At 40.9% G+C, this 21,157-nt stretch overlaps 1 protein-coding gene across 18 annotated transcripts in view; it reads left to right on the forward strand.

The window, feature by feature from the left end:
- Nucleotides 1-20,445, forward strand: part of DLGAP1 (DLG associated protein 1) — a 401,209-nt gene extending 380,764 nt beyond the window's left edge. For 17 of the 18 annotated variants that reach the window (XM_030266041.4, XM_030266040.4, XM_041714249.2 and 14 more), the window contains 4 exons: nt 2,088-2,506; nt 11,590-11,681; nt 13,481-13,633; nt 16,456-20,445. In XM_030266041.4, the coding sequence (XP_030121901.1) occupies nt 2,088-2,506; nt 11,590-11,681; nt 13,481-13,633; nt 16,456-16,665 (874 nt within the window). In that variant the 3' untranslated portion in view covers nt 16,666-20,445. Of the gene's footprint in view, nt 1-2,087; nt 2,507-11,589; nt 11,682-13,480; nt 13,975-16,455 lie in introns of those variants that run through there. The other variant, XM_072924542.1, reaches the window with a different exon arrangement.
- The last annotated feature ends 712 nt before the right edge of the window (nt 20,446-21,157 follow it).

A 21,157-nucleotide genomic window follows, 5' to 3' on the forward strand; every position in this document is an offset into this window, starting at 1 on the left:
CCTCAGCCATCTCTTTTCTAAACCTTTTTTCCTATGGAAGGGATTCCACCTCCCCAGTGACCCTTGTCCTCCTTTTCTAACTTTTTCTGCTGTTTCAGTCCATAAAAAAATGCTTTTCTCTGCTTTCCAAAGGATAAATACTACCAAGCTGAAGAATTCTGCGCACTCTTTATTTTTTTGTTTGCTGGTGCATATCACACACAATTACAGTGGTACAACCATGATTTTTGTATCATTTAACATCTGTTACAAAAGAGCTGCAAGCAGCAGGCACTATGTTAAAATCCTTGTGATTATTAAAAAAAATATGTATACAATCTATTATTAAAGTTTTCCTGGGATTGGTATGGCTGAGATGTTAATTAACAAACCTTCTTCTGGAGAGGAATTGGGCTTTTTTTTTTTTTTTTGGAGGACCTTTCTCAACTCCAGTTTTGCTTTGTTCTGCTCCACTCAAAGCCCCAGATCAACAGCCATTAATTTCCTCTATCAGCAGGACCAATTACAATCCTCCTTGAAGTCTGCTATAGTCCTCCTGAGCTATCTGGATGCACCAGGTATATAGGACATTAAATTCTCCCCCAGTATCCTTCCATCTGCTCCCTCACCAGCTGCAGACTAAACATTCTTGATGAAATTTTGCTGTCAGTTGTACTTGTCTAACTGGTTATTGCTCTTCAGTAGAAGGTAGAATATAAATGAAAGGAAGTGAAATGGTGTCCAGCATCCAGTTCCTCCATCTCTTCAGCATTTTCACTGCTGGTGGAGCACAAACTAGAAAAAGAACTGTCAATGGCAAAATAGCCAAAATATCACAGGGTAATGGGTAATGTGTCCTAACACCAGTTTCAAGTGTAGACGTGAGATTGAGAACAAATTGGAGACTAACTACTGTCTGCATGAGAGCACAGGCATTCTGGATTTGTAAGAGGAGGAGATGGGAATCTGTCCCTATTCAGTTCAAAACTGTTAATCTTGAACCCTAAATATTAATGATTTAAGAAACATCTCTGTTAATTACTTCATGGTTCTACCTTCTTTTTCATCATGGGACAAGAGAGCAGTCTGCCACATTTGTTTTCCACTTATATCCTCCACAATTCACTGCTGACCAAACGGGCTCTCAATACCACCTCCTGTAACATCAGTCGTCTTTCGCTCATTATACTTCTCTGTGCTCCTCCTCTGTCAGCCTTCTCAGTCAGATGCCTCAGACTGCTATCCAAAGTGATTTTTACATAAAGAAAACCCACCCCAACCCAAACCCCCAAACCTCCTCTCTCCCCTGTTTGTGCCTTCACCCTCAGATGCCCCAACAGAGGAGAATTCTGCAAGGTGAGAGGAAGTTGCCTACAGGAGAGCAGTGATCACAATGAGGGTAACACAAACAGGCAGAGTGCTAGCTTTGGTGAAAAAGAGATCATTTTGAAACTGAAGTTTGAATGTGAAAAATAGAATGTCTGGACACTGGCAATAGGCACTAAAATTGTGAGAGATGGCAGATACATAATTATGAAGAGTAAATATGAAGAAGCAATAAAAATATTTATCTGAGTTTAAAGTACTTTTTTGTATAAATGGAACGTATAATATTACATATGTAGTAGACTCATTGGTATTAGTATCTTACTGATTTCACATGTATGATTTTTAAATGTAGCTTGTGAGTTTGGATGTGTAACTTCAAAGGGGTGCAAGTTTTAAAAATTGAAAGATAAACCACTTCTGCAAAATTGGACCCCTTTAACTTTTCATTAATCAGTAACCTAAAATCTTGAGCTACTGGCATTGTTAGCTCTCTCTTGGCCTTGCCTTTGGCTTTGTTATATCACATAACAATTAGCGGTCCTTGTCCCAATAAACAGTGAGCTTGCATGGAAAAAGAGAGATGCTTGTTTGTTTGCTTGCAATGAGAAAAAAAGCTTATGCTGATCATTTCAAGAAAAAAGACACCTTTTTTACACGAGTGTAGCACTGAGAGGAGTGACTGCCAGGCTTAGGAAAAGTGGCAGAATCTTAGTATGTCCTTCCATACCAAATTACCTAGAAAAAACTTTCTAAACATTTTCTGTTTGTGCTCTCCAAAGCTTTCGCAGGTTTACACGATCTAATAGTGTAACAACAGCTGTGCAAGCAGACCTGGATTTCCATGAGAACTTTGAAATAATTGACCCTCAAGAGGACAATACATGTTCTGGACAAATATCAAGACAGTTTTCCCGAGACGCAAGCACCTCTACCGTTAGCATACAAGGGTCAGGAAACCATTACCATGCATGTGCAGTGGATGATGACTTTGAGACAGATTTTGATCCGTCAATTTTACCTCCTCCTGACCCATGGATTGACTCTATTACTGAAGATCCTCTGGAGGCTGTTCAAAGGTCAGTGTGCCCGCGAGATGGCCACTGGTTTCTGAAGCTACTTCAGGCAGAGAGAGATCGTATGGAGGGTTGGTGCCAACAGATGGAGAGAGAAGAACGTGAAAACAACTTACCTGAAGACAGTAAGTAACTATGCACACTAATATTGCAACTGCAAAGAAGTATTTAATATAGGTCAAATTCACTCCAGTGAATTCTGTATTGTGCTCTTTCTTACTTAGCTAATGAAGCTATGGCTGTGATTCTCAAAAGGACTGTATGTATGTATATCACAATCCTTATTAAAGCTGACAGGGAATGCAAATGCTCAGAGCTTCTGAAACTACAGTGGTATTAGTTTTTGGGATTGCATGCTTCAATGGGTAATGAGGAGAGTGTGGTTAGGGATCTTGTAGTATTGATGTTTCTTAACTCTTCTGTTTGAAATCACTTCTCATAACTTTAGAATATAGTTTAACAGATTGTAGTTCCTTTTAATTAAATTCATATTTCAGTTGCCTTTTCAGATGGTGATTGGCATAGGAGTATTTAGATGTTTCTCCCTACTGAAAGATATTTCAGTTATGCTTCCGAATTGTCTCCTCACTCTCTCTTCTCCTCTCCAGCCTCCCTACATCTCCCTTGCAGTTCTCATTTGCTTTGTCCATCCCAATAAAAGAAGCTCTTTATATTGTGTGATAAAAAACCACACACATGAAAACTACATTTCAGTTGTCACACCTGTCAGCAATATTAACCTACCTGTAAGGTAACAGGAATGTCTAGTAAACTTCATTACTTTGAGTAATGAAGGGTTGAGGGTTGAGTAGTTCACATCTTATTTGTTCACTCTAATTAGGGAGAAGGGCTGAGCATGTGTTTCCTGGTCAAGATTTTTTTTCTCCCAGTAAAAATGGAAGGGTTTTTTCCATTTATTTCTCTTACAAGGAGCAGTACTATTGCTAGCTGTCAGCTTTCGACAGAGGTAAACCTGTGAGCTTATGAACATGCTCCTTGCAAAAAAGTTGTTTCAGGTTTTAGAAGTGAGCTTCTGGGAAACCCTAAAGTGTAGCTTCTTATAGAGAATTCAGTTTTTATAATTTAGGCACACCTAAGCATATTTTCCTGGATATAAAAGTAATATTTTTCCAACCCCCAAATTAGTTTCTACTAAGGACTACTACTTCAGCTCCAGAATTGCTTCTTAAAAATTTGTAACCTTTCCTCTCAAGAAGAAAGATGTTTCAATTATTTTAAAATGTAAAGGTTTTGATTTATGAAAGAAATTAACACTGGAAAAAAAATTCCTAGGAATGCATAAACTGTTTCTGCTGTAACTTTCCATGCAACCCAGTGAATGAAAAGGTATGATCTAGATAGTCAAAGTCAGACAAAATTGTAAGCATCTGGAAACTGATTTTAAAGGCAAGTATAAGGTAACCTGAATTTTAAATTATGTAAAGGTTTCATATTTCTATAAAATTTATGTTATATAATAGGCTAACAATTTCTTCTGAAGAAAATATATGGAAGGTTTGACCTTAAAAGCAGATCCAGATTGCCCAAGTTCAAGAATTTTGAATCTCATTTTTAACTAACACTATCAATTCATTCAAAAATCTCTTTGCACATGTATCAGAATAAAAGAGTTGCTGTTGTTTCTGTAGTATGAAGAAATAAATCTTGTGAATTATGAAATTTTAGATTGAAAATAAGTGTTAACACATAACAAAGAGGTAACACACAACTTTTATAAGTCCTAACAATTTAGGACATATGGAAAGCATAGTCTATGACGAGGGTGGTGAGGCACTGGAATGGTGTTGCCCAGGGAAGTTGGGGATGCCCATCCAGGGCTCAAGGCCAGATGGATGGGCTTTGGGCAACTTGGACTACTGGAAGGTGTCCTTGCCCATGGCAGTGGGGCTGAAACTAGATGATTTTTAAAGGTCCTCTCTAACCCAAACTATTCTGTCATTCTATGAACTGATAATACTGGAAAAACCTATAAATATTTTATTTGTGCACCAAGGTAGTTGGTGCACCAATAAAGTAGTAGGAAAAGAACGTGAAGTGAATTTTACGAGGCTGATAGATGCAGAAAATGCATATCTGTACAGAATTTTCTCTCAATGTCTTGGTGTCTTTGATATAAGACAGTTTTAAAGGGCTTTTTGAGCAATCAGTGGGAGGAGTCAGTTATGGAGAAGATAAGGAAATTGTTAGGCTGGCTATTGCCAATGCCTCCTCACAGCACAGCCGGCATGTGTCCTGGTGCTTTTTGTGATCACTGGAAATGGCAGGAGGAAAAGGGTCACCTGGGTTTGGTAGCCACTGTCGCAGTACTTATTTTGGTGTGATGCTGTCAGCTGCTGTGGCACGTGGCAGCTGCCTCCCACAGAGGCTGTGCAGGGCTTTCTGCTGTGGCTCAGCATGTCCCACTCTACCTGGTGCCAAGGAAAAGCATATGGCTGGGGCCACTCTGCCCGCTCAACAGTGCCAGGAACAAAAGCCTGGTTGTTACAAACCCTGCTCTGAAAAACATCTTTTTCATACATCTATACACTTTAAAGAAAGAGAGGAAAGGAGGAGAAGAGGTGCGTTTACTTTGCTTTCCCTAATGAAACATAACCAGAGCAGGGAATGCGTCCTTTGTTTCCAACCTGACATCCCCAGCATGTGTTTGGCCAGATAACAAAATAACGAGAACGTGTGATGAGCGAGGTTTTCTCGATGCCATGGCAGCTGACAGAGGGCTCATCCCCCCGGCGCTCCGCGTAAAAGGATCCGCGCTTCCTCCAGACAATGCGGCCCTTGTGCGGAACAGCTGTCTCGGGGAGACGGCTCGCTGCTGTTTGACAGTAGCTTGTATGTTACATAGATACGTAGGGTATTATCTAGCTGGGAATGGATCTACCAGATGGGATTGAATGTTTCTAGCTGGGAAATGGAGTCTGCTGCTCGGTATAAAAACAAGCTGTGGTTCAGCGGCTGCACGATGAAATGCCAATATAGAGAGAAATGTGGCTTCCCTTCTGCCATGAATTATTTATTGTATGGTATATTCTGGTTTTATCCGAAATCATTTTCTGATAAAGACGCAGCATGTGTGACAGGCAGATGAGCACCACTCACACTTTAAGCTAACATACTTGATATTATTTCAGTGTAATTTGCAGTTACAGGGAAGTTGGCTACAAACTCTAGGGCTCTCATAAAAAAAAGAAAAGATGTTACACGTCTGAGGCTAAGCACCTGGAGAGACTTGATTGACGCTTTGGATCAGGCCCCAAGTGAATCCAACTGTTGACTTTTTTTTTTGGTTTCTCCTCAACCATCTGCTTGCTCCTCCTACCTCTCCCGGGTAAAATTTCAAGTAGTCATAGCCTCGCCACAGTTGTTGGTGACTTTTGGCTCAGACCTCTATTGTCACCGTTTACATACAAAATTAGCAGCATCAGACCTAGCTCCCTGCAGAGCTCTGACCATTTTTTTTCCCAGCAGCAGTGGGCACAGGGACATATTCCTATGGCCTTGGCCTGTCTTTGGAGGGGGATTTTTGCTGTTGTTTGTACTGACCTTCTTGGAAGAACTAGAAAGCTTCCCCTGCCCCCCCTCCAGAAGTTTCTCTTTCACATGAAGTGGTACTGTGGCTTTGGTGTAAAGATAACCATCAGAAGCAAACAGCAGGCCTGATTCACCACAAGGCAGGTGTAATGTGGGTTTAGTGGCAAGAAAAGCCAAGCCAATCAAGTAAAAACTAAGAGAAAACCAAGGCTCTCACACGACCTGTCGTTATAACTCTCTTGCGTGTATACAGTAGCCTTCTGGGCTAGTGTGTGAATAAAGGTTGACCTCAAATCTGCAGGAACCTCACTGCTCAGGACCAGAGCCTCTACAAATTCATCCAATTCTGGCAAATTGTGCAATGCTTCAACATACTGTCTGCTGTTTTGGATTGTTTCAATTGTTTCAAAAGAAAACACAAAAAGTAAAGATTAGACACGAGAGAATAAAGTTTCGGAAATAATAATAATAGTTGTGCATGGCAAAATAAAAAGAGACCCATGAGCTCACTCTCAGCCATAAGCACGGAAAACCATTTGCCATTCCTCTGCAGGGCTTCTCCAACAACCCCGGCCTCTGCTGTTCCGAGGAGTGAGACCTCCTCATCCTGCAGTGGGCTGGGACAGCCGTGCAGAGGGATGGGCACCAGCCTGACATGTGGCCGGGTCCTGCTGGAATCCCCCTGGCTACGTGCCTCTGGCCATATGCCCAACTCGTCCTTTACTTGTTCTGGTTTTCTTTTGTCCCCAGAAGAGACTTCTCCGTACATGAGGTTTTCTCAAAGAAAAGCCAGCAAGGAAAACTCTACCAGTGCCCAGAGGCTAAGAAAGCAAAAAAGTGAAATCCACGAGCAAGGAAACGATCTAGTTAGGGAAAAAAAAAAAAAACCAAACCATTAAATGTGCTAATAAAAGCCAAGTAAGTCAGAGAACACATGGAAATTGCTTTAAACCAAATGAGAAGCATTTGCTCATGCAGACAGCCCTATTAATTTCAATGAGATCACTCCTGTAAGTATATATGACTCAAAGAAAGGACTGCTCCTTCCCTAGTTTGTTCCATTTGGCTGTTTTCTCCTTAACAGCTGAGCTTAAGACCTGAGCAGTAGCTTTAACTTTGAATTTCCTGGCTTTTGTCATACTTGGCCGTTATTTAAATGTAGGTCTGTCAACATGAATAGGCTAAAATGCTGGTCCATCCTGGCTTGGAAATGGATTGTGACAGCTCTGTGTCAGGATTGCTTCATATGCATAGTGCCCAGCCAACATCTGCAACGCAAATGTCAGGCTGTGTCCCCGTAATTTCAGCTATTGTTCCTGCCACTTGCTCCTGGGGCAATGAGCAAGTCCCTGGTATTCTGTTCCCTAGCTTAGGCCCTGCCTATCAACCAGGTGTTTTCACGTTAAGGCATTTGATAGTCAGGAGTTGTAAAGTGCCTCCTTTGTCACTTGTTAGACCCTGGGGCCTGTCAAAGTTCAAATGCAAATACATCACTTGGGGTTTTAAGGCCAAATAATGCTGTCCCTTCTCAAAACTTCCCTGGCTTCTCTATGTGATTACTTTTCACATCACTTCAGGTGGGTTTTGTTATTTTCCTATATTTTGTTATCCTTGTTACACAAACAGTCACCTTCCTAGTTAGAGCAGATGACAATAACTATTTTTTTTTTGCTTGTGTTCACAATTCTTTTATTTTGTTGTTTTCCTGTTTCTTTTCCGATGAAGACATGGAGGAGAGGAACACATAGAGCTCCACAATTTCAAAACAGGTCCTATGCAATTCTTAGAACCAAGAGAAGCAAGAACTTACTGCTTGAACAGCACATAGTCCAAGTCTAATTTCAAGGATGTTTTAAAAGAAGAACATGTTGGGGGGGTTAAAGACACAAGGATATTCACTGTCATGTGTCTGTTCTAGAATAATATTCTGTGATTCCTAGATAAGAACAGTAATAGTGAGGAGGCATTCCACACTAGCTGAATTCTATCAAAATTGCTATAAGTTCTTCAAATATAGCAAAAATAGACATAATTGTCCATGTCTTAAAAAATGTCACAGGAGAGAACTGGATTTACAAGGAAGATAGGTCAAAGCAAGAAGGGAGGGGGGAAAAAGGGGAAAAATTCAAACTATTAAAACAAAACACTGCAGTACACACACTTCTCCCTCTGGGGAAGAGGTGACAGGAAAGCATATGATGGATGTTAATAACGTTGCTTAATGCATTACTGGAAGGCATTCAGATCCAACAGTGCTGAGTGTGCTGTATAGCCCTGTATGGAACAGAAAGCAGATATGAATAACATTATATAGGTGTTAAATCCATTATGATTGCATCTTTATGAATTGGGATTTTTTGTTGCTTGGTTTTATATGTTCTCTTTGTATCCTATTAGCTGAACATATCAATTTGAATGTTTATGTGTTTTTCCTCCTGTACCCTATCTCCCTTGCTGTTAAAGATTTGTCTGATTCTTTTCTGATTTGCTTTGAGTATTATCTTTGTAATTCCATTTATTTTCTTGGTATTTGGCTCCAAACCTGCAGGCTTTTCTTCTAAGAAAATCCATTGGTATATTTTTGCTTTTGATTTTTCACTACACCTTGGCCTTTCTGTTGGGCACCAGAGATTTTGACTAAGTAAGCAAAATGGGCACTGTGCCTTGAAACACTAAAAGCAACGTGGGTTTGGAAACAAAACTTAAGCTATTGATAAGGCTTTGTGTCTTCTAGAGACATTCCTTTCAGCTTTTTGTATGCTTTGTGTTTTGTCTTTTTTCTCCCTTAACTTCCGTGACAGAGTTGGTTGTTGACCAGTTGCACATTAACAGACCCCTTGGTTTTGAGGGGCGAGGAATCAGTGACACTTGACTAGATACAGCCACAGCTACAGCAGAAGTGGCAACAATAGAGAACAGCATCAGCATGCATCCCACAGTCAGCTGGGATGATGGTTTTTAGGCAAATAGCCAGTCACTAGGCAGCCAAGGACAAGGACTTCCTTTTCCCTCTGCTGAGATCTCTGAATATTAAGCTCTTCTTCTCCAAAAGAAAGAGGCACATCACCATCCATCATCAACAAGTTGTATATATGTTTCTTCATGCTTGGAATATGATTTCCAAATCATTTGGTGCAGGTTTCCAGGAAAAGCCCACCTTCTTTTTTTTTTCTTTTTTTTCTTTTTATCCCAAGAAGTTGAGAGACTTTTTTCTCCCCTTCTCAAGTCTTGGGAAGCGTCAGAGTGGCCGAACTCCAGATGAGGCAGCTGTTCCCAAATATACTCAGTGGGAAGAGTTTTCATAACAATGGGAACCACATGAAAGCTCTCGGAGTAGCTCCTCCTACTATTGAAAAGTCCTTTCAGTTGAGTGGTTTGCATATTGGGTTGCATAAATGACTAGACACACCAAGGGGTCCATTTTCAGCACTGTGCGCATAGAATTAGACACGCAAGCCTTGCTAACAATAATTAGAGTTGTGTGCAAAACTCCCTGCGCAATATGCTGAAAATATTCTGCTTAGTGAATCTTCCAGCTCACGGCTACTTCCTGGCAGTGCTGAGCTGAGTTCTGAGAACAAAATGAAAGTCTGGGCTCTGTGTGTGTTCACAGAGCTCTCTCCTATAGGTTCGTGGAAAAAAAAGTGAAAAGACTCTATTCCCTCCCCCTTTCTTTCCCCTCCTTTGTATGTCTGAAGTATAAATGAACTCCGCATCCCACTTTTCCTTCAACAGCCTTGAGAAGTGAGCCTTGAGACTAGTGAAGGAAAAAACACTTGCCTTGAAGGAGGAGAACACAGATTTCATATAAGTGTGTATTGAGTTTCAGTTTATTACAAGTATTTGTGCCAGTCTGCTTAGCATGTGGCTACTCAAACCCTTGGAGAGGCCTTTCTCTTACCAATGCATGGTGGCATTCTGGTAGCCAGCACTGAAGCTAGCCACAGGACCAATGAAACGCTAAAAATCTTGTTAGAAGGGGTTATAGCAAAGTTGTATGTATTCATGTATGTGTTTATTTATTTATTTATTTTTCATTGTGGTAAATCAAAATACTTAGCAGTATTTTCCCTAGGTCTTATCTTTTATACAAAAAGTGACTGTGCCCAAGGGATGGTGCAAAAGATGGCAGCTTAGCACTAGTATCTCTTCTAGGCTCTACCAGCAATTCACTCACCTTGAGCTGGCCACTTCATCTGTTTATTTTTCCTGTTCCTCCTTCACCTGTCTTGTATACCCAGACTGTAAATTTGTCACAGAAAAGTTGCTGTGTCTATTTGAGGGCTGGGACAATACGGATATCTCTGAGTAGAAATGACAGCGAGAATTGTGACACAGTGGCTACCATTCATGTTTTTCATTAAGGAAGAGGTAATATTTTAAAAATTAATTTAAATTAGTTGTTTAATCTTGTTAACCAGAGAATTGGGGATAATAAGTTGTTTCAGATAAGAGAGAAAATTAATGAAGGAATCAGATAAATCTGTGATGCCAACCTGGTTTTTTTTAAAGATAGTTTTGGGTTTTTTTCTGAGCGTTGGAAATCTCAAACAAATTGGTAGCTGCTTTCTTGCTCACAGCATCAATTCTTTCACTCAGCAATCCCCAAATTCACACTCTGTTTTCTGGATTCACTGTCTCACTGCCAGCTGAGGCCATGTCTACCTTTCCGCTGTGTTTCTGCATTCCTGCTTCTTTTTTCACATACACAAAGGTACACATGTACACATGTGTTCACACACATGTACACGTACACACACAGAGTCTCCCCCTGGACCAGAACTCCCCAGGGAGCCTCTGAATGCACCAGTCTGTGCCTCATTTTGGGGCAGTGTATTCCAAACTACCCCTGTAAAATCCCAGTGTCTGAATGCAACCAAAACAGTGTGAGCTCCGGCTTTATTCTGAAGCATTTACTATGGGCTGTCTTCTGGTTCACTGCAGCCCTTCACAGCAGGCAGTCAGCCCAAAGGGGCAATAAGTACCCAGCTGTCTGTACAAAGAAGTCCTCAGTCAGCTGTGCTAGGACTCTGACATCTCCCTCCAAATAAACAGCAAGGAGGAAAGGCCAGGGTGTCATTGCTCCATAAAGTATTCCTGGGCATTTGAATTCAAAGGCAGAAGAAGCCTTGGGTTGTGCTCATGGAAAGTACTCAGAAGGTCCAGATGAGATTCACTGGTGTGCAGTAAAACAATCACCCCCTTTCTGGGGCTCTGGTCGATGCACCTGACAATAAGGCCTGAGTTGCTAAGTGAGGTGGAGAAGCAAACAGGGTTTGAGAGCTGCATGTCCTTGTGCGGGGAGCTGGGTTTGTATTCAGAGCCGGAGCCTGGGTCACAGTGATACGAGTGGTGACATTTCTGGTGAGCTTTCTATACAGCCTGCAGAAGCTTTTGATTAGTCACCTTTACACTGTCATTACAACTGGTTACAACTGGTCTCACTGGAGGAATGAGAGTAAGAGCAACCTTTTACATATTTTTTGCCTCATGGAGATCTGACCTTAGACTTACCAACTTTTCTCTCTTTGTAACTGAAAGATGACATACCTTTTGAAAGCCAGAGCTGACTGCTGCACAGCTTTCTCCTCTGTTTTTGTAGGCTTTTAGTTGCCTGCAGCAAAGAAAGCATTGTGATTTACTCTTCTTTTTCTCTCAGTTCTAGGGAAAATTCGAACTGCAGTGGGCAGTGCCCAGCTTCTCATGGCTCAGAAATTTTACCAGTTCAGAGAACTTTGTGAAGAAAACCTGGTATGTAATTTTTTCTACTAGATACTAATGTGTGCCTTTTACTAACCCTGTGAATAATCCTACATAAACTAAACTGATTTTCTGACTGACATGGCAGTTTTCCCAGTAAAGGCCTTGACATGAATTCAGGAGTAACTCAAACTTGTCAGCATCAGCATGAGTTTTACAATAGCTTGAGACGCTTAAAGTAAAGGCAAAAAGCTTTGGGTGAAGTATCACTGAGGCTCTGCTACTGACTTTAGAGGAGAAAGGATCTGTCCCTTGAACATTGTTTTCATAGGTACATGGATGAGTTAAACACCTTAAGGTCTTTGGATCAGAAATCTCCCCAGGCGGGCTTTCCCAGGTGTACCTGGGAAACATGCTCCAGACTAAAATCTACTTTGGTGGACAAATGCAACAGAAACTGGCTCTGTCTTTATAAGATTTCCAGTTGTTAAATAAAAACTGAAAAATATTTCTGATGGCACATCTTTGCAAGTAACAGCCTACGAGTGGGCAGCCTGCTAGTGTCAAGCACTGAAAAACTAGGAATTGAAGTATAATCTCTGGTCCCCTTATGACTCTAAAAATATATACTTTATTGTTTTCAATAATTGCACCTTTCATGGTATAATCATCCTACCAAAATCCTTTGTCAGTGTGACTGTGAAAAACACAAATAGAAATTTTATAAGGCAGCCATATAAAACATTATGCAAGGTGCTACTAGTAATTTATTTATTAACAACAAAATTAATAAAAATATATCTGTGTAGTCTGACAAGGCCACAGCACCCATGAAGCCTTGCTGGCTGGTGTAGGAAGTCCTCAGCATTTATGAACAAACATGCTTGAAGTCAGTGTATGCAACATCTCATTTTAATTTAAACAGTTTCAGCTTATAGGGACAAAGCCTGGAGAAAGCCTTCCTCATGCAAGCCTTGCCAGTGGAGCAGGAATTAGGTTTTTGGTACGCCCACTGCATGCAAAAAGTGTTCAGAGGTGGGGTGCAATGAAGGGATGGGATTTATTTGGCCTGGCCCAAGCTGTGCTGAAGATGCTGACTGTCCAGATGCTGATTTCTGAGCAATGCCCTTGGGCTAATGAGTTTGCACACACAAAACAATACTCCTCAGCTGTGTCCCAGTTTTGTTCTTCCCAAAAAATCTACCTGTAAAAATGGGTTTACTGTGCTTCTGCATATAGCTTCTGAGCTTTTCACCCTACACAGGTAGGGTGAACAAACAACAAAAGAAAACAACAACAACAAAAAAAAATTGGCCTGAGGTCTGTAAGAGAAAATTTTACTTAGTTTATTTCTGTAAACCTTACATTCTCAGAATGCAGAAAAAGTGGTCAAACATTGATATATCACTATTTATACATGCAGGAAATGTACATTTGCACAGGTTTCACTCTTTTTTACAAGTGTGAGCAGGGTGGGCAATCCTTCCTCATGAAAGTGAAGAGGAGGCTGGCAGTTCATTTCAATCCAGATAGGATTGTCACCAGTTTTGCCCAGGAACATCCCTAGGCAGATCCTGCCACAGAGGCCCTTCACCCTTGGTCTGTGGTGGGTACCTGCTGCCTTTGGTGAGTGGGTGTTTGCAGGGCACAGCAGCTCAACGCCGAGCCAGATTCCTCAAAATAAAACCTGCCAGTAAGTAATGCTTTGCTTTGCTCCTCTCACTGGGACTCACCCTTCACTTGGATCTGCTCAAACTGCTTTGCTAGCCAGATTTGTAATCATTTGCACAAATTCTTTACATGAAGAAGTACTAAAGCCAACATGTTTTTTTTTTTCTTCTGTTACACAGAATCCTAATGCACATCCACGACCGACCTCCCAGGATTTAGCAGGGTTCTGGGATATGCTGCAGTTGTCCATAGAAAATATTAGTATGAAATTTGATGAACTTCATCAGTTAAAGGCCAATAATTGGAAACAGATGGATCCTCATGACAAGAAGGTAGAACACTGTAGATTTTGTATGCTTCATTTAAAACCCTGCACAAATACTGGACAGATTAAATAGGCCTCTGTGTTACAGTGTTAACATTAAAAATGTGAAATGAAGCTCATATCAAATTAATTTCATTGTAATAACAATGTTTACATAATAATCATCTGGGATATTATCTGTAATATGTTTCAGGCGTATTTTTAAACCAAATCTGTCTTTGTGAATCGGATAATGGGAATGTGGTACTTTGTTAAGCTTTACATTTAATCATATTAGATGATCAATCGTTGGAAGGAACTGCCTTATATATTGATTCTTAAAATTAAATAAATCACATTTACGGTTCATATTATTGCATACAGAAAGACTTCTAGGTTGTGTTACTGAAAAAACTAGGGAAGCACTGTAACCATCGCTGATTTTGGTAGCCAGGTTACAAACAGCAATATCAAAAAGATGTCTTCCAAAGTGTTACATGAAAAAATTACTTTTTTTTGGTCCATTTGTGTTTTTTATTTATTTTGGGCTGTTTTTAAATGGGTGATTTCACAAACACATTCACTTTCCTGGCATTGTTGTTTATCTGAGGTAGCATAAAAATCATCTGGAGCTTTGGCGGGTTTTTTTTTTCCCTTTTTTGATTTTTTTTTGGTAAACGTAGTCTTCTTCTGTCACCATGAAAAACTACCACATCCAAGTGTAAGTCACATTTCACGTTACATTCTCATTTGGCACCATCTCCATTTTTTTTTCTCCTCACTATCCACCTCAAGACAAAGAGCATTTGGGTGAGCCAAAATACACAAATGTTTCAGAAAATCCTTAGAGCACAGACCCATTCCTAGAGGAACCAACAGTCTAATATCGCGCTCCTGTAGGTATGTAATTTGGTGGCTGAATTTCCGCTGTGACTGGTCTGATAGCAATGAACACAGCCAACAGGTAGGGTCACCAGAAGGAGGGGGAGCACAATTTGCAGGTACAGTGGCTCAGACAGGAGTCCTGGCTACCTCAAATTATGGTCAGCTGGCTGCCGATAACCAAAGTGGTGTTTTCTTTTGGACAAATAACCATAATAATATCAAACCCCGTTAATCTTGCAGCAGGAAGCTTGTACAGGCAGTGCTGGTAGCACTATTCCTCCTCCTCCTCCTCCAATCAAGACTAAATATTCATTCCTGACTTAGGAGTACCATGTTCACACCATTTGTGCACACCTAGTGTGTTTTGTAGGGGAATGAATGTGAATGTGTTTTCCTAGCCCAAGGTACTGAAGGCAAGTCATTTTCTTATCTTCTTTTTTTCCAGTATCTATCAGAAAAGAAGTTAAAACTGCCAAACATGCATGCACAGAAATGCTGGTGTATGGTCTTTCATTAGCTTTTACAGTAAACTGGGTAGGCTGAGTGTTTGCAATTGCAGCAGTAAGAAATGAGAGCTTTCCTTGAAAAAAAATGTGCCTTTTCTTTGCTTCTGAAAAACATTTCAAAGAGTTTCCAACAAAAAGACTATAACAGTTTAAAGGAAGTTAAGTGCTGAAGAAAGGGACCTACAGTAGGAAGGTAAAGATTTTAAAGAATTACACTGTGTTCCTGTTTCAACAGTATTTGTCTATGATTTTAGATGAAACAGATTATCTCCTTTCTTAAAAAAGGATTTAAAAAAAAGGGAAGAAAAAGCTTTATGTGGAATTGATATTTGCCTTTGGCCTTTGCCACTGGGCCCTTTTTAAGCAACATAGATTAATCCTTGGATGGAGAGAAAAAGCAAAGTATGAATAAGTGTAACTAAGCACCTTTATATTTTGAGCCATGGAAGCTGTTGTGAGCAGCATGAGAGAAAACGAAAGGGCAGAATGGGATCTTTGTAGTGTGATAAAATCCCTTTGCTCAGAGACCATGTTCACAGTTGGAAGGGGATGTAACTTAAAAGACAATCTAATTAACTTGACAAAGTCTTTGTGGATGCCTGAAATTCAGTTCTGAATACACTTTTCTTTTGCAGGAGAGATCCCTCTCGGAGGGGTTTTTGGTTGGTTTTTTTGAGGGTTTTTTTTTGCTGTTTTTTATGTGCGTATGTACATGCACCGGGATATACATAAAAGCCCTCCTTGTTGGTCACATATCTGGAGCTAGCTGCCACCATGATGATTAATGCATGTTCTCTTAACGGTTTTTAAGTTTTTCCTATCAGATTTTCTATTTCTAGCTGAATGTAGCTTCATGCCTATTTAGCACAAGGACGGAGCATATGAGCTTGCACAGCAAGACCCAGAGCGTGGGATTTTTAAGCAGTCACTAAACTGCTATGAAATAGATACATTAATATGTAGTGTTTTTTTAAAAGCACTTATTGTGATGCACCAGCTGCAGACAGCTAGCTCCCATCTGCATTTGGGAACACCAAAGCCATGGCACCTCCATGTTGCAGGAGCACCTAGCGCTATGCATGGATAGAAGAGGGTGGCCCAGGAGCTGGGGCTCTCCAGAGTTCCTCTGCTGAGAGCAGCGTTCCCTCCCGGCTGCACTGGTGGCAGGAGGTCTGTCTCTTTCCTAGTCCCTGGCACTAAGCAGGTAGCGGTGGGGGCCCCGGCCCTGGAGCACTGTCCCCGAGGAGAAGTAGCACGGCGGCCGGCCCTCCCCTCCCCTTTGCCCTTGCCCCATGTTTATGAACCCTTGAGCACAAAAGCCAGTTGACTGAAGACAGAAAGGCAGATAAGAGCTAACAAACCTTAGGTAAAATGTGTGTTCTAACTACTGATATATCCTAGTTTTTCCCGCCTTTCCCTGAGAAGCTGTATAATGCCATTAACCTTCTGCTTTGATCAGGAGAGAAGGGTCCCTCCTCCAGTGCCAAAGAAGCCATCGAAAGGTCAGGTGCCACTCATACGAGAACGCTCTCTGGAAAGCTCGCAGCGTCAAGAGGCCCGGAAACGGCTGATGGCTGCCAAGCGCGCTGCGTCGGTTCGCCAGAACTCAGCTACCGAGAGCGCCGAAAGCATTGAGATATACATCCCCGAAGCCCAGACCAGGCTATGAAGGGATCCAACCGGGAGGACTCTCTATGGCAAGACAAGCCTCATGTATAATCTGCCCCTGTAGGCTCCTCCTCAAGGTCACCACGACGTATTTGTACCTCCTCCTCTCTCTTGCTCTCTCTCCCTCCTCTCCCTCTCCCCTCTCTCTGTACGCAACTGCCCCAATGCTCCCAGTGAACTCCACTGCCGTGGCGTAGTTGTCGGTCCTCCGAGAGATGTCCTCTAATCACCCTTGCTTTCTGAAGGTTCACCCATGTCATCACAATGCTTTGTCACATGTACTGATGCTGCCACTTTGCCTCATGTAAACGAGCACGATCCTTTTTTCTTTTCTGTTTGGAACCAATAAACGCAGCACTCAGACTTCCACACACCTGCGCACCTGTACAGTAGATGCTCCATTTAACTTACTCATGATCTTTAGTTGATCTAAAGCTAGTCTGTTACCCAGTGTACAGCAATATCAAACTGTAGGGAACTTTGGTATTTTCAGTCATGCAGGGTGATCCTTTTGGACTCTGCCGTCTTCCTCACAAAAGATGAAAGGAGCTATGACTCGGATTCCCTTTTTTTTATTACTGTTGGTTTTTTTTTTTAAAGCAGATGGCGCACTTTATTCTAAACCTCCAAACCACATCTTCACCTGAATTAAGGAGTCACACAAGGGGAGGGAGCTGGGGTGGGAGCGGGGAGGGGGGGACAAAAAGAAACCCCACAGCTCTGGCAGGTGAAAAGGTGGAAGTATATCCCACAGGTGAGATGGCGAGGGATATACAAGATCCTGTGGAAAGATACCTGCACACTCACAGCTGCACAAACTGCCTCATTTTTATTTCATCAATCACTACTTAAACATGTCGATCAGCAGAAGATTGTAAATTCGATCTTCCAGGGAAATAATCTATTTTGAAAGGCAATAAAAGAGTAAAAAGGAAGGAGATAAGAAGCAATGACAGTTGAAGAGATAATATAAAAGAAGGATTTTCTTGTCCAAGTATTAAGAATTTTTAAAATTGTACTGTATTGTCAATTCCTCTTGTATTGTATTGTATGGATTATATTGGTTAAAAAAAAAAAGAAAAAAAAGGAAAAAAAAAAAAAAGCTTGGTTTTGTTGATGTCTTAATCTCGGTGGGACCATCCAATCTCATATGTCCACACAGCCACACACGGACACCTGTAGGTGAATTACTGTACATGGAGCCTCTGATGCTTTTCCAGGCCAGGCTTGCTTTGCTCTATCCACAGCTGGTTGTATGCTACAGTTCAGACTACTTATCACCAAACCATCCATATTTAGGAGTAAATTTCTAATTCAGCCTCCTCTTAACAGTATAACATACTCACTTGAACAAGAACAATAGACTACTTTTCACAGTTATGGGATCAATATGAACTTAATGTTTTTCACGACAAGCCTTCCTACCCTGGCTTCTGCCATTGTTTTGCAATCACAAAAAATATGCATCCTAAGTAGCTCATTAATAGTGGGTGGAATTGGCAGATAATAGGGCTGGAGAGGAGCCTGAGAGGTCAGCTCCTGTGTGTCTGTCCCCTCCAGCCACCTCTGGCTGGGACTTGTCCTCCAGCTCCTCTGATGACGAATGATGCCGACCACGCTGCTACTGGAATCTCTTGTGCCAACATTAGGAAAGCTATGTCAGGCATGTCGCTGAAAGCGAGTTGTGTGCATGTGTGAGCGTGTGAGTGCGCACACGTGTGCCTAACTGGCATGTGCTGCTGCCAGCAGAATTGGTGTGAGCTGCTGTGGGTGCCAGGGCTGCTTTGGGTGACAGGACTGATGTGAGGAGTGTTGTGCAGTCATCAGTGTGTGTGCAGTCCTGCAGCAATGTCTCCAGACTCCTCTGCTGCTCGCTATGTGCTCTTCACCCTGTCTGCCAGGGCAGGGGTATGCGGGAGAGGAAGGCAGGCGCTTTCTGCTCCCAGTGGGCACAGGCACAGGGACAGCCCCACCATGGAGGTGGCAGCCCTTGCTGCATGCCAATGCTGGCTGGCTGTGCCCACGGCAGCTCAACCTGTATGGACAGTCCAACCAGTAAATAGCCCACTACACATGTGGTGTAATTCTGCAGCTTGCACTTAAAAAGCGTTGAAAATCGTCATTGAAAAATTAAGCTCTTGCTAAAAGTATCCATCGAGACCATGCCAGACAGCTTCTTTTCCTATGACATCATAGCCAGGTGCTAATTTAATTTTTTTTGAGAAAATAGGAGAGGTAATAGGTTCTGGCACCAAGTATTTTCATGAGAGCATACTAAAACCACTAGAGAATTTGCTACCTCTCAAAGCCATCGATATCTGAGCTATGTCTTTATAAACAGGGCACAAATATTTACTGCTGTGGTTTACAAGATAAGGGCTAATAATTTAATATATAAAAGACTTTTAACTAGAGTAATGAGAAATCCAGTGTAACTCTAGAGTGCTTGCTGTTACAGGAGCTTCAAAAGGTTTGACCCTCTAAGCGTTTGAATACCAGTGTATTTGCTAGTTTTGAAACACTGCGTTTAACTTTTAGCAGCAACAAAACATCACCGTGTTTGCAGTATGTAATAGTGCCAACTGCCACTTTTGAGCATATATAGTCATAGGAAGTATTAATTATTTGGAACTCATTTGTACTGAATTATTCAAAGCAGTACCTAGGTGAGAGTCCACATTCACAACTGTGTTGCAGACTTACTTAGTTTTGTGAACGTTTTACGAAAGATGAGTTAAGACTTTGGTTGACAAGTGGCTACAGAAATTTATATCCAGCAAGTTCCCCCCTAAAAAAGCAGAAAAGTGAAGACTATCTAGTCTTGTACATTACAAATTATTGTATTTGTATATCATAGAATATTTTTTGTATCTATTTTAAATGAATTTATCTTAGCTGAATGATTGTTAGTTCGTTTGGCACCGGAGAGGTTATTATAATGTTTGCCTAGTTTTTTAGCAAAATATTAAAAATACAGCCAATACCAGAAAATGCAAAATATAATAATTGTGCCCATAGGATGCCACTAGTTAACCACTTGACTCATTTACAAAAACTAATGCTAGTATATTTGCTCCATCATCTGTTTTAGTATAATTTGTAACTATTTGTTTTTAGTCTAAAATGCCCAGTATATTTTAAAAATGCCTATATTCTGTTTCACTTTGGGACTAAACTGTTGCTTTTTTTTTTTTCTTGGGGGAAATTTTAGAAAAGGTTGGTTTTGTCTCCTGCTTCAAAAGCTTAAAAAATAAAAAAGAGGTATTTATTATATTTTTTGCAGATGTTTCCATAAAATTCTCATAATCTTTTTGTAAAGAAAGATGAAGAAATGGATTAAAGATTTTTAATATTTGAAAAGGTAAATAGAAATAATTTATTTGTAATATATTTCATTTTATTTATTGGTGTTCCCTTAATGCTTTGATGTGCACTATCATTTTAATTTAAACTGTATCTTTGTGGATTTATTGGGGGTTTTGGTTTCTTGGTTTTTGGGGTTTTTTTTAAGGAAAACAGTCAAATGCATATTTTAAGTAGAATGTAAATCACTGGCCTACCTGCATTCCCAAATGTGATTTTAAAAATGTTTTTGATTTGAAACAAAAGACACAAATTTGAAAGCCTTTAGACAGAAAAGAGTGTTTTTATGGCTTAATGATTTGGGTTTCTATAGGATTATCTATCTGGTTTGTGTGTGGACAGGAAAATGTAAATAGCTGAATGTTTCCCATAATGTAAAAAGAGCAAATTAATAAAATAATTAATGCACTGCTTGTAAGAGCTGTGGGTTTTCAATGAAAATTCATTCTTCCAGAACTGCCAAGGCATTTCATTTGATGTGGTCAAGGATAAAAGCACGACAACCACAATATTTCTCTTAAGCTCTCATTGCTTAAGACTAGCCCTGCAAAGTCTCATCCAAAGCATCCTGCTGAGCACCCTGGAAGTGTTCATCTGCACAGAGTTGCTCCCAGGCATAAAAGTTGCCATGATCAAGGCCTTGAGCCTTAGCAAAATCTTCAAAGGCGCTTCTGCACAGAACCCAGCCAAACCCCACTGAAGATGCCAGGAGTTACACTGGGGACTTCAAAAGAAGTGGCAAGAAGACCCCAGCCTGTTTGGTTTTCCCCTTGCTGGTTCTCTTTCATTTTCTGCTTATGTCCCGTGATGTCTGAATTTTTGGGGGCAAAAGAGATCCCTGGCAGGCATAGCTAACTTTCCCTTCACTGGAATCCTGCTTCCAGATGGGGTTTTTCCCACTGTGTGAAATAAAGGCAGTCATTAAATCGCACAGAAACATGTCCTGGATGATGTTCATGGTTATACCAGTATTTAAACAGGTCCTGATTCAATCTGTAGTACCTAGTAGTTACATAATTAATGTGCCAGTGCTGCACCGTGTACTGCCTGCCCATGCTTAGACCCTCAGCACAGAAAGACCAGAAAGATTTGTGCTGCAGATCCATGGGCAGGGAAAATTCTGCTTAACA

The sequence above is a fragment of the Taeniopygia guttata genome, chromosome 2 (genome assembly GCF_048771995.1).
Source record: "Taeniopygia guttata chromosome 2, bTaeGut7.mat, whole genome shotgun sequence".
NCBI lineage: Eukaryota > Metazoa > Chordata > Aves > Passeriformes > Estrildidae > Taeniopygia > Taeniopygia guttata.